Below are 14,653 nucleotides of genomic sequence, written 5' to 3' on the forward strand. Positions count from 1 at the left end.
TTCAAGACTGCTCTAGGAAATAATGGTACACACTGCTTCCAAGACTGCTCTAGGAAATAAGGGTACACGCTGTTTTCAAGACTGCTCTAGGAAATAATGGTACACACTGCTTTCAAGACTGCTATACGAAATAATGGTACACACTGCTTTCAAGTTCTGGCCCGCTCTAGTAACCCCTGTTGATTTAAAGCAGGGTTCTAGGATGGGCAAGGTCATGCCAGATTTCTGGCTAAAATTACAGGTTATGTAGTAAATTACATTCAGATTAAGCTTGCGACTAGGCATCTTGTATAGATAGCATTAAAAGCTGCCATGGAACCAGCCCTTCTACATTGAACACTCTGGTGTGACCACAAGATTTCGATTAACAATTCAGGGTCTGTTTTTGTAAAAATGTGAGCCTAGGGATGGCAGGGTTTCATTCAGATACCAAGCCCTGATCCTCTAGACCCCTTGGGGCTCAGGGTAATGGCCGAGGAGAAAGAGCAAAGGAGCGAGATGCAAGGGCAGAATCAAAAAGATGACCCAGGAGAAGGGGGGATAAGGAGGAGGAGAACATTGTGTTTTTTTTTTTATAAATGGACAGACACAGCTCTCTTGAAGAGATGCCCTTAGGGAAAGGGTCTATATAAAGGAGGTCCTTGTTATTAAAGGCTATTACTACCATTAGGGCAGCAAGTGATGCAAAAAGGGGGGGGCCAACATGTGGACGATCATGAGGGCCTGACTCCAAGCATTTTGCCTAGCAGGGCTCAGATCGAAAAAGTTTTCAGACCTCTGAAGAAGCGCATGCTCACATTTTCAATGACTCTCTCATCACACCATGGATAACAGCTAACTGCTCTAAAACTTTGCCTGCTGTGCTGCCTTCCTTATTCATGTCGCACAGCAAGTTGTAAGAAGAGGCGAATCAGTGTCACAGGCATTCATCAGCCAAGGCCAAGCTTGCCTCCGGGGCTATTCACAGCATGGGAGAGAAAGTTTTTTGTATTCTTTTAATTAAGGTTTTTTTTTTTTTTTTTTAAAAGAAGTTGCACAAGTCTACATATTAGCTTGGAAAAGAGGCTATGAATGTGTTCTTTTTGCTCTTCATTGTGGAATAAAAATAATTCTATGGCAGGTCCCTAGGCATCACTGTCACAATACACCCATCCCCATACCTCTATGGAGAAACACAAATTGAATCTTATCCAGTCCCCTTATACTCCTTAGCTTACCGGTACCTGTACATTGTTGTTATGTTATGTTATTCACTTTTATTAGGCGCACAGCTGCCCCAGCGAAGGGGCGTCCTGGCGCCTGATCAGGTACACAACACAACAGGTCAAGGCCAAGAAAAGAGAAATCAGATAGCAGGGGCAAACAGATGTGTTTTAATCATTTAAACATTGCTTTTACCATCATGAATACAGGACTACAAGCATACAGTCAATGGTTGCATTGAAGAGTTTTGCATCACTAAAGGTCACACACATGCATAGGCAGGTTCATTATAACCTCAGACTACGCCCAAAGGAATGTTTTTTTTATTAGAATAGCAAGGTTTCACTGAAAAATCAAGATGCTGTCTAAGAAATGGATCTATGATCCCCTTGTCCTGAGCTCTCCCCTACTTCCAGCCACAATACCTCCCCAAAACTCCCATTTCGGAGACAGAGTCAATTTTAATCATACTTGCAGTGCCGGTTATGGATCATATCACATGCCAGAGAAGGAGGGGTTGTGGAGAAAGGCTCACCAACTATAAGTATCTGTTGAAGTTTACTATCAACAGTGTAACTCATTAGAATATTGAAGGGTCCCATTACTGAAAAAAATCAAAAGGATAAAATAACGTTATGTAGTGAGATACATTAGGGCCTGCACTAAGTCTCCATTTTGGTTTCACGTTTTAGCTTGACATCTTCTAATGTGACTTTTTTTTACATGTTCTACACTAATATGATAATGTACTGAGAAGCTACTGTTTGTAAAGCTAATTCCTAGTAAGCATTGCTGCCTTGTTGTCTGTACATTCTGTCCAAGGTTGGCACGTAGAACACAATGCCATTGCATTTGGCTGTTCGGTTGGAGACAGCTCTAAGGCTCCACACAAACCATCGCATCAGCTCTGCACCTTTGACACAGTGCGATTCGAAATAGTGCTTTTTTTTTTTTAAATATAAACAGCCTCTGGGCTATATTCAGCAGAGGAGCCCTTCTGCCGGGATTATCCTGGAACGCAGTGCACTGTGATGGGGTTGCAGCCCTGCTGACTCTGACCTCTATCCTGCTGGGCACAATAACATGTTCCACAAGGACCTGCTTTCCAGCACATCATACTCCGGTATGGGATTTAGGCAAACCAAATGGAATCTGGCAGAGGGTACTCCCACTATGCTCTCAAAAATGCAAATAGTATTTGAAAGTAGTATAATCACACAGTAATGCTATAATGGTTGAACAGTTTATCTTTTTCACCATTCTTGTAATGCTGGTTATAATGCCTCGTTTCATCTGCTTTATAATTGCAGCTCATGCTTTGTATACAAGAATACAACTGTTTCAATAAATAATAGAAAAGCCATATTTTACCTTTCTTGTTTTACCTTGGGCAAGTAAAAGTAACAACAAAAGGGTAGATCTGTTTCCACGATTTCCGTGAGGATTAACAGTTGCCAAGTTAGAGGTTGCCAATACCATATGGTACCCTGGTAAGGTTAGGGGTTCAGATGGGACACTGTGAGCTAGCTAGGACTTGGGCCAACATTTTCTGATGTGTGAACTGAGTCCCTATATTCTGATGTTTATGTTTTCCAAATACACAGTCCTACTTAATTCGTACAAACCATATAACAGTTCTAGTTAGGTGATTAGGTCAGTGACAACATTCGTTTCGAACTTGAAAAAAAACACATCAATTCACCAATTATAGTAAGCACAGCTAACCCACATATCGCATCACTCATGTCCTGTTCTATGACATCATTTATGGCATCACTGATGACATCATCCAAGCTTCTTTTGTGCACATTGCTCTATAAACTGGTATAGCATTAGAGCTATGAAAGTATGCAAAATATTTCAGAATAATATGAAGCATCATTACTGCTATCATACATGCTTCCAACCTCCATGGGTAAAGCAAGTTTGAGTTATGCGCGACATTGACACTATGCTTCCCATGGAGTGTATGATAGAGTTAATGTTGACTATGAAGCAGAGATGAAAGAGTAAACTATCCTGCACATGGTGTTTATTCTGTAAGCCACTGTTCTGGGAAGACCAAGTTCCTCTAGATACTGAAGCCTTTTTACATAAGTAATGCCCTAGTAAAACAGTATTTACCCTTTATCAAAACCCTGACGGTCGCTAAACCTACATTGAGAAATGAAGTGGATACAAGTAGAAAAGTGGGTAATGTAAACACTGTTTACACTATGGGACGAGTTTACTCTGTGCCACTCTCTATGCAGACAGTGAAACCCTCATGAGAAATATACGCCAGAGTATTAAAATCTACTAAGAACAGTGTATACTCTATGCAAAACATTTCTAAAGAGAAACTATTACCCTTAAAATAACCAGGGTTTTAAGTTGCTACAGATCATGCTATCTGAAGCCTTCATACTGGGGTGACTTATCTGTTGACATTTACATCAACAGTGTAAGTCACTAGAATATTAAATGGTCAAACATGAAGCAGGCACCTCTGTATTACAACGCTGTAACCATCAAAAAGCATTCAGAAGAAAACAGAGGAACTCCAGCTCCGCCACAAAAGCTACTCCCTAATCTATAAGTCGTCGGCAGGTTCTAAAACAGAAGGGAGTTGCTCTTATGTTCCACACGCTTCAAAATTTCAGCCAGAAGCCATAAAAGCAGATAGAGAGGGTAGAGTGATTATGGTGAAGGGGAAATTGAGGGGTAGACAATGCACATGCATCTCGGCATACGCACCCAACATAGGTCAATCAATGTTATGACCTCCCTATCAGAGTTGGTAGGCAGGTTTGCAGAAGACCCGATGGTCCTTATGGGAGATTTTAATCGAACTTGGCATGCCGAATTCAATAGCACCCACAGGCAGCTTTCCCAAAGGGATGAAACCAAAGATACAGGCATTAGGTCTCAAAGACGCATAGAGAACATTACACCTGATCACCAAAGACTATACGTTTTTCTTCTACGTACATCTATCTTATTCTTCGCTGGACCCCATATTTATAAGCCAATCCCACTGGGTTCCCTCTAGGTGGCAAACATACTCCCAATCTCTATCTCAGACCATAGCCTGGTTACAATTAGCCTTTCCTGGGGTTGCACCACATCGGATCCACCAAGATGGTATTTCCCGGTCTCGGTCACCAGAGACAGGATACTAGGGGGCGAACTTAGGTCAGCAATAAACGAATATTTCGAGATGAACCAGCTCCAGGCCACCTCCCTCCAGAACAACTGGGAAGCATTTATTGATGTCCTAAGGGGCAAATGTATTGAGCGAAAATCTGCACTGAACAAGCGGAGGGCGAGTAGCTCTGGAGGCTGGACTGGAGGGAATAGAGAGAGTGCACAAGAGTACTCCCACACGGACCCTGCCATGTCAGCTTATTGCGCTGAAAGGGAAAATTGAGGCGATATACACCAATAGGGCCAAATATACCTTACTGAGGCTCCGTCAGATCTCGTACGCTCAGGGAGGCAAGATGGGAACCCATTTAGCTAGACAGTTACATGAAAAGAGGGAAAAAGAATACATAGGGGGTATCTGCGACTGAGAGGGTAACTTAACGCATGTAGACTATATCAAGGCAAATTTATTCAGTAAGTTCTATAGAAAGCGCTATATATGGGAGGACCTCAAGACCAGGAGGTGCAAAGCCAATATCTGCACTCACTAGACCTGCCCCAAGTTCCGACATCGGGGAATGATCAATTAAACACCCCTTTCACCACCAAGGAGGTAGGGAAGATGATCCCGAAACTCAAACCCCACAAGTCTCAAGGACCCGATGGCCCACTTCTATAAAAGACTGTAAAAGTCTATATCCTTGTTTTAATATTCTTCTGAATATTTCAAACATCAAAAATACGTAAATGTTTTTACATGTACCAACTTGTTAAAACATATTATAGTCAGAACATCGTGAGTACAAACAACTGTTTTGCAAACATTATAAGAATATGAAGAATCATAGACATGTTCAATCCATGTAAACGTTACCACTATTTAGGTAAGACTTCGATTCAGACACTCGGGTGTTTGTTAAAGGACAACACAGGTCATAAGACCTAAGAGAGATTACATCTCATAGTTAACATTTCTGCTTCACAGATATTTTACTTCCTGCGAAAGCGACGTATCCCTCAGTGATCGTTATTCACTATAGACCTCGCTGTAAGTAGATTACTCAGCGATACCATATTCTATGCACTGGATCACTCAGTATATCAGTCTTTAGCAGCACTTTCCCTCGTTTCTGTACCACACCCATCTTTGGCGTTAATCGCGTTCCTACACGCGCATACGCTTGGCACGTTTGGGCAACTTTTCTACAACTAGAGTTTTTCCGTTACTATCTCCTTCCTTAAAAACCACGTACTTTTTAACAGTTTGCTTTTACGAATGTTTTTAGGAGTGCAAATCCTATCCTTAGAATGTTGTATATTTTTTTTTATACTTAGTCAATCAGACTTTCTGTTTCGTTGTAGCTCTCAGAATGGTGGACCAGGTTGAAAATTGACTTCTTCTCTACAATGTGTATCCCCTGAAGAAGGGTTTCGTTAACCCGAAATGCATTGGGAACTTTCATTGTAACACAAAAGAATATCATTTATGTTGCTTCTAGAGTCAGAAATTTACATGGATTGAACATGTCTATGATTCTTCATATTCTTATAATTTTTGCAAAACAGTTGTTTGTACTCACGATGTTCTGACTATAATATGTTTTAACAAGTTGGTACATGTAAAAACATTTACGTATTTTTGATGTTTGAAATATTCAGAAGAATATTAAAACAAGGATATAGACTTTTACAGTCTTGTGTAGTGCGTCATGTAGGTTTGGGTCACTCCACTCCTCCACTTTTGACATTTTCCTCAAGGGGTTAGGGCAACACCCCTACACATGACAGCACACCTAACAGTTTGTTAACCACATTAAATTTAATTAGTGAACCTGAAAAAACTTTGCTACACTGGTGTGCAGGCTCAACCTTTTCTTATTTTTCCCACTTCTATAAAACTCACGCATCAGAGATTATCCCACACCTCAACTCTATATAATGCAATAGCTGATGGTAGAAGCAGTGATCACCATAATCCTTAAGGCAGGGAAAAACCCACAGAACTGTTCCTCCTAAAGGCCCATTGCCCTGCTGAATATAGATGCCAAACTGTACTCCGCCACATTAGCCGCGAAACAAGAGGACCCGATGCCAGCACTAATCCACCCTGATCAATCAGGCTTCATAAAAGGGAGGCAGACTCATGATAATATCCGTAGGACAATACATCTGATTGAAAAAGTAACCAAACACAAAATCCCGGCGATCCTTGTGGGCCTAGACGCTGAGATGACTTTTGACAGGGTGGATTTGTAGTTTCTTTTTCTCACCCTGGAACGATTTGGATTCGGGAAGAGGTTTATTGATATGATCAGGGCTAATTACATGCATCCACACTCAAGAGAACAGGTCAACTGTAGTGCGTCGTCTCTGTTCCCATTAAATAGAAGTAAAAGACAGGGCTGCCCGCTCTCCCCTCTTCTGTTTGCCTTAAACATTGAACTGCTGGGGGTACGAATTAGGGCAACTCCAGAGATTAGGGGGATAACGTTTGGCGGAGAGGAACACAAACTATCATTATTTGCAGACAACATCTTGATGGCACTCACAGACCCAGGCCCCTTACTACAGGTGCTACAGGCAGAGTTATGAAAGTTCAAAGAAGTAGTCGGCTTTAAAGTAAACCTGTCCAAATCCTCGATTTTAAATCTTACGGTGCCAGAAGAAAAGGCACACTGGCTACGTGGGCAGACCTCATTTCAATGGGCTATATGCTCCCTCCAATACTTGGGAGTTCTGCTCTCTCCACGGATAGAGGAACTCTACAGGGCCAATTATCCCCGCTTACTGTCCCAACTTTAACAGGATCTCAAACGTTGGAAACCCCTCTACATTTCTTGGCTCGGGCGCTTAAAACGCAATAAAAATTACACTGCTACCAAAGTTGCTTCATCTATTCCAGGCACTCCCAATCGACTTGGAAGGTGAACTCCTGTCCAAACTTCGCTCCCTTATCCCCAAGCTTGTATGGCAGAATGGGAGGTTGCGTCTCCTTTTTCACACTCTTTCGATGCACAAGGGAGGAAGGGGGTGTGGGGGTTTGCTTTCCCGGATTTTAGTCTATACTACAAAGCAGCCCAATTGAGTATTATTGTGGAATAGTCCCTGAGGGAGTCTGACAAAGTCTGACTCCACATGGATAGGGCAATAGTGGGGAGAACAATATGGGATGTACTCTGGAAATGTAAGAAAGACAGACCGGCTAATGTGTATATCAGTACACCGACGCAAACCACCCTCAAGATAAGGGATGACGTCATGAGAAATGAGGGGTAAACATCCTTCCCTTCCCCCTACACTCAAATCCACTTCATTCCAGATTTCCCCCCAGTGCTACGAGTTGGCCCGTTTGACACACAGAAAAGAGGAGGCTGCTTGATACTCTCAGACTTATTTCATAATTATGAAATAATCACATTTGAGAGTTGCGAAAGGGACTTTCATGTTTCACCTAGCGATCACTTTCATTACCTTCAGCTCAAACCGTGGGTATCAACCACAGATCAGGGAAGCTGTCAAACGAGAACAAACTCCAATAGAAAAGTTTGTACAGAGGGTGGGTACCATGAAAGGGGTGATTTCCTTCCTTATGGCCTACTTTCAACACGACACTCACCATGAGCATGCTATATGAGCTTCTGGGAACAGGTGGTCGGGAGGGCCATCTCAGAAGAGGAATGGAAACATTTATGCTCCGATATCGCTTAGAGTAATCACTCCCTGGACTTAAGAGAAGCACATTATAAAAACCTATTTGACTGGTATCTGTACCCCACTACACTCAAAAAGAATTTCCCGGAATTCTCTGATCTCTGTTGGCGGGGGTACGGCCTCCTCTGGAATCTCCGTCACATCTGGTGGGATTTCCCCACGATTAAGACTTTCTGGGAGTAAATCTTAGCACACATTAAAGACATGTTGGGGTACCCTATCACGACATTCATAGAGGGTGTCCTTTTGGGCAACAGAGATCCAGACTTAGAATACCAAACAAAATCAGATAAGGCAATAATGTGGGCCTGCTAAGGGGTGGCCAAAACAACAATAGCGGCCGCGTGGAAAAAGATAGAAGCGCCAGCCTTGTCGCTGTGGCATTCATGCATTTGGCGAATACTCACCATGGAAAGACTAGCTGAAATATTCAGAGACGAATACAAAAACTTTGAATATAAATGGGGTCCTGTGGTCTCATACCTTTCTCAGGGCCTACCGTTAGTGGCGCGTCCACCCTGGTTTAGCTTTAGCACAGTCCTGGACCAAACCCGATTGCGCCATTGTACATGAGGGGTATATGCATGAGAATGGAGACCAGAGCGTGCTGTCTGGGGGCATCTTCCTAAAATCTTGCAAGACTTTGATAGACCAGTTCACAGACTACAAAACCACCACCAGTGTTGGTTAAGGGTTGGGAGGGGAAGTTGGGCTAGGGTTACAAGGACTCAGGACTCAAAATGCTTAAACATTGGTTTAATAAAGAAGGCATGTATCTGATGGTGGGAGTGTGATAAAGTACCTCACATAGAAAGAAGATGTATGCTCATTAGATTGTATTGAGGACATGAGGTTTGTTCTTTATGTACATTGTAGTGCCTCTTGAATTGATCTTTGGGTTTAATAAAAAGATCTTTGACAAAAAAAAGAAAAAAATCCTTCAGATGCTGGTACAGATGTGTCCAACCTGTGATATCTCTAGACTGTGCACAGTGTTAGCGAGAAAAATCCATCAATGTTTTCTTTAAGCAGGACATCCATGATGGTTTTCGTAGAGTATGTCACCTCAAGTGTGTGGAAAATCATTTGCTACTTCTCTATGCTGCCCCTGGTGTACTCTGACATCAGCGAGAGCCCAGGTGAACACTCATTGAGCCAAGGCCCTTTTCTGAAACCTTGCTGAGGACTAGTCAGAAAAGAGTACATTAGGGCAGCTGTTGAAAGGAAACTGTAGACCTGTGAGTGTAGGGTAAGGGCACTATCCTATACTGAAAAACAAAGTACACTCTAGTGAGGGCAGCGGGCTCCTAACACCAAGGGCAGACAAATCCCACTGGAGTGTCTACGAGGGTTTGTCTCCACTCTACTACCAAAGGCAACAATAAGGGGAGAGACCAGAGTCTCACTTCCATTGCCTGTTAGTGTAGCATGGTGCAATCCTTTGCTGAAGTTACATATTTCAGTAAAGAAGGCAATGGAGCATGAATCGAAGTGTACTTTAAAGTGACCCACAAAAGGTGTCTGAAACACTTCAAAGATTTGAAATACAAAAGTAGCAAGCACTATGGAAGAGCCGGAGCGCAAGACTCCCATACCTCTAACCTGCCCAACAGTCAATGTTCCGTTCCGTCAGCCAAGGGGTAATGCTGCGGTGTCCAAGAGATTTTTAGACCACAGTTTTCAGCTAAAATAAATAAAATGCCAGTGGTGACCCTGCTAAATTATACTGTTCAAATTATGCCCAATGAAACAAAAACAGTTGAAATAATAAATGCATCTTTTAGACCCAGTTTGCTCAGTATGTCTTCTCCAACAATATTGCATAAAATGTTAACACGCCAATTTCCCAGCCGAAGGACCAGGTCTAGAAAGCCAACATTGCATGTGCTCTTCAGTCTACACACAAAGAATGCACTCAGTGTTACTCTTTTTGCGTCTCTTACCTTGTGTATTTATGAAATTCTATCTCCTTGGGAATGGAGAGAGGAAGGATGAGCACAATACAGACAACCGACAACGTGAAGCGCTGATCCGTATACCAGTGACCTGGGTAGTCCATATCAGCCCTCAATATTTCATTGAAGCTCAAGGAGTTGAACACTACAAAAAAAACATACATGTTTCATACTTATGATAAGAACCTCTGGAAAATTATTATCAGCAATCCAAGCATTGTTTTCCAAGTCCTAGGGCACTTCACAGAGATTTCACTGGTGTAATTTTAGAACCACATTTGCGTCAATTTGTCAGTGATGTATAGTTAGAAACTGGATGATTGTTTAGGATGTGTGACTAGCCACCTCAAGGAATAATCACAGCCCTCGTTAGTGTGAACCCTCAAAGTCACTAAATTAAACTGAGCTCAACCCCTGGTAGCTATAGCACAGAACAGCCAGATTTAACTTAGAGCAATGTATAAAGTATTTATACAGTACTAAAACAGTAATAAAGTTGAAATGATAAAAGTGAAAATCCCAATCCGAATTTAATATACAAAATTACAACAATCCAATAAGGGGAACCAGAGCTATGAATCTTAAGTTTTAAGTAAAAAGTGCCAATAGTAATCAATGTTCATGGTAGGCCAGGACTTGGGAGCAATTTGACGATGACCTCAATGGAGCGGGTCTTGTAAATATTAACCAAGTTCGACCTCAAAGATTTTACCTTCTGATTGCAGTCCTTTAATTTTCAATCCACCACAACAGTACAGGAGACGGAGACGGCAGTGCACCACAAGAGTACACTTCTAAATCCCCCCCAGGACTTTATGGGAGAGACTTAGAGACACAGGAGGTCAGGCAGAGGGCAAACAACAGGGTACAGTTGTCACAGGTCAGCTTATAGTAACTTATAGTGTCCCAATAGCTTTAACAGGAGGTAAGCCTTATGATCCTGGGAGTCAACTACTTTGGGATATCAGGTCCAATCTTCTAAGGCCTCAGACAGCAATTTCAGTCTTCTTTTGATTTTCCACAGATCCAGAAGTTCTCTGAAAACGGTGTCTAAAAATGCCACATTCATGTCAGGCACTAGATAGCGGGTGGGAATGACTCCTGGGTAAGCCCTAACCTCATGAGATAAAACTTCCCAGGGTCAATGTTCCACATTTTGTGTACCTTCAAGATGTCAAAAGTCCTCTGTCACACTAAACATGGGATCCGAGGGGTGCAAGAGTGAGACAGTGCGAGTGTCGGGGTGGAGGTAGGGGGTGCTATTGTAGTAATCTTAGTGTCTTGACACACCTAACACTAAAAGGCAGTTTGGGGTAGTCACTATACCCAAAATACACCCTTAGACAGGGTTGGCATAACAAAGCAGGCATATCCAGCAAACAGACAGTGGATGCACCAGAAATGTTTCAGCATCCTGTTTCTCCTCCATTCAAGTGCCCTCTTACGTGTTATGGAAAAACCCAGCAGATCTGGGAAGCAGGATTTGACACTAATGTCAAAATGAGACCCACTATGATTGGAGCATGCATGGCGGGGGGGCAAAGGAAGGCCCTGTCGAGGTGATAGCTAACATTTGCCTGTGACCTCATGGAAGTTAATCCAGTACCCAACCCCACTGTCATCCTGTCAATAGAACAGATCCTCTTTTCACCCACATCTTTGCTCTCTGCTCTGGGAACCGTTTTCACACCTCTTCAAATACAAATTACTGGCTGGCAGAAGTGGAAGAACAAATGCAAATGGGTCTCTTGAGGCTTCAGGCAGGAAAAAGATACCTTTCTAAAAGGACCTTTACCGTAAAACGTATGAAACATCAGACTTTGCCGCTATATTGGATCTTTAATAGCTATTAAAATATGTGTTTGTTTTTCTAGCTGTTTCCTAACCTGAATTACCATTGTTAAACGTAATTATGCAACCCAGTGTTTTCCTATGCAACAGCCAGCCGAGCTACAGTAAAAAATAGCTTTTGGGGGCATTTTCAATGTAAGGACCTGTTTAACATGGATTCCCTACTTACCCTACATTTAAACACCATGTACCTGTCAAAGGAGTTTTGGAGGTCATATTTCCAAGTCAAAACTGCAACAACCAGGCTACAAATAGCAAGCCTGCAATCATCTTTACACAGTCATTGTAGTGGATGGCACAGTGGGTGCTGCAGTCCACTAGTTGCATGTAACTTGCAGGTCCTGGGCACCCTTTGTACCATATACTAGGGACTTCAAGTAAGTAAAACATGCCAATCTGGGGTATGCCAATTTCACTATGTTGACAGGTGAAGCACAGGCACTTTAGCTCTGACTATCAGGGGTAAAGTGCACAGAGTTGCACAGCAGGAAAAAATATAGGTTCCTGTGATCTGGGGCGACGCTACAAAGAGATCAAATTTCATGCAAGTATCAGTCCAAATATTGGTGCAAAACCGCAGCAATTCCACCTCTGTAATCCAGAATTGTTGATACTATATTGTCCTCACTCTGCACAATTCAAGTCAATCAGTTAAAATGACTACATTGCCCATGCATCATAAATAGGTTGCATGTAATTTAGCCATACTATGTGGTGGAGAGGTACATTGACCCACAACCTATACATGGTCCCAGAGGGGAGGACGTGTGGCTTAAGCCAGTGGTGCGGACTTTAAAACTGTGAAACCTGGTTAAAGTTTTGCATTGGCTCAAACACTTAATCTCTCCAGGTTTACAAAAAAAATTAAATCAGATTTTGTGCTGCATAATCCAGATGACACATGCTCTGTCAGTATTATATTTGTCAATTTGTGATAGAAACAGATCAAATTTTGTCATTATGAAGCAAATTATAAGGCAAATGCAGTAAATCCATGATTTGTGATAAATGCTACAGTCATTGAATTGCTAAATTGCAGAAATGCACAGACCCTCACTATTTCCCATTGTTTTATTTGCAATGTATTCAAGAAAGGTGAAAAAAAACCTAAACATTCTCATTCCCTTTCAGTTGAAAGTTGGTCTCTTTCGAGGTGGTGATTGTTTTTTGCAGCTCTTTGCTTATCTTACTTCTAGTTATAATCAATATAAAAAAATTAAACCCAAATAGTGCCTCTGGCCTTGAGACACTTTAAAGGGAATGAGACCTTGGGGAGACTAGAGATCACGGACCTAGAATTATATCATCTGGCAACACAACTCCAACATGCAATACACTGGTTGTATACTGCGCCTAATTAGGAAAGGTCCTTGTTGGCAGGCACTCTTGATGGACAACAATTAGGATCACTTTTGATGCATGGTAGGAACCCGACACATACATGTCCTCACTAGATCCAATTGACGACCATACTATGAGAACGGACGGTCCAGACTATAATAAAGTGGACACAATACGTGTCTGAATTGGCTATATGGATTGTGCGTCCATTCACCCAAATTGCACAGTTGATGTCGGTAGAGACATGGCAGGTGGGAGGCTGTCTAATGTCATCTGACCTTTACCCTGGAGGTATATTTATAACATTACAAGATGCAATGGAGACCAATGCTTTAAGCCCGGGCCAGTTTCTTCGATATGCAAAGATTGCAGCCATAAAAACACAACTCTGGCCTACGTTTCCAGAGGCTCCTGACACTACCTACACGCTAGTCACTGTTATCCATGGCAGGATGTCGCAAATCTGCTACCCACCTTTATAGAGTGCTGCGCACAGATAGACAAGTAAGGCCACTATGGGTGGAGGAGAAATGCCAAACTCTTAGCAACAAATCCCTTCACCCTAAGGAATGGGCACATATCAATGCAGAAGTACGGAGGATGTTGATATGCACAATATTCAAGCAGTTAAAGTTTAACGTTCTACATATGACTTTTCTATCCCCCCCAATAAAATCTATCCAGCACAAGATTACTGTTGTCCTAAATGTGCGACCCTTGAAGTCAATTTTCTACATATAGTTTGGCATTGCCCTCAGCTGGCAACGTATTAAAGTGAGATTGCAACCCAGCTCAGGTGAGCAACGGGCTGGGACATTCCATTGATGATTAATAAATGCCCACTGGGCTTATTGCCTAGGTACTCAAAACGTAAGCTTAGCTGACGATTTACGGTACTGGGACTAACAGTATCAAATAGAGATGAATAGCTATTCATTGAATACCTAGTAAACCCCCAATTAGAGAGAAGTGGGAGGGGGGACTTGAAGGAATGGTCCAGTGTAGAAGAGTAGCATACGAGAACGACAGGAAAGGAGGATAAATTGCCTGTAGTGCTAATCGCATGAGGGGCAATACACATGACCTGTTGGACCCTGAAGCATCCTCACAGCCAGAGACAGAATGGGGGAAGAATCCAGAGTTGGTGGGTGGGATGGAAAAAGTAAATTGACCGTGTTGATTGATTACCAGCTTCATTGTCTTCATCTGTAACATTCCTATTCTGTAGAAGGAGCAGGATTTGTTTGAACTACATGGAAGCTGTATGGGTAGGGTGAGGGGTGGGTTAAGGGTGTTGATTCATAGTTATAAAGATTGCAAACAATTCCTTGCTTTATGAAACACAGTATATGTTGAAACATTCAACGTGGAATTTCCAGATGGTCAACCCTGCAAGGGTCTGTTTTGTCATCTTAAAGATGTTCCATAAGATCCTGCGGTCACTCCCGGACATAGCCAAAAAGACA

At 42.3% G+C, this 14,653-nt stretch overlaps 1 protein-coding gene across 1 annotated transcript in view; it reads right to left on the bottom strand.

Moving 5' to 3' along the window:
- The window catches only part of LOC146812262 (putative sodium-coupled neutral amino acid transporter 8), a 332,163-nt gene that overhangs the window by 191,228 nt on the left and 126,282 nt on the right, over positions 1-14,653 (bottom strand). The window contains exon 3 of the mRNA XM_085614572.1: positions 9,984-10,140. Coding sequence (XP_085470698.1) covers positions 9,984-10,140 — 157 coding nt within the window. The remainder of the gene's footprint in view (positions 1-9,983; positions 10,141-14,653) is intronic.

This window comes from Triturus cristatus, chromosome 7 (assembly GCF_964204655.1).
Source record: "Triturus cristatus chromosome 7, aTriCri1.1, whole genome shotgun sequence".
NCBI lineage: Eukaryota > Metazoa > Chordata > Amphibia > Caudata > Salamandridae > Triturus > Triturus cristatus.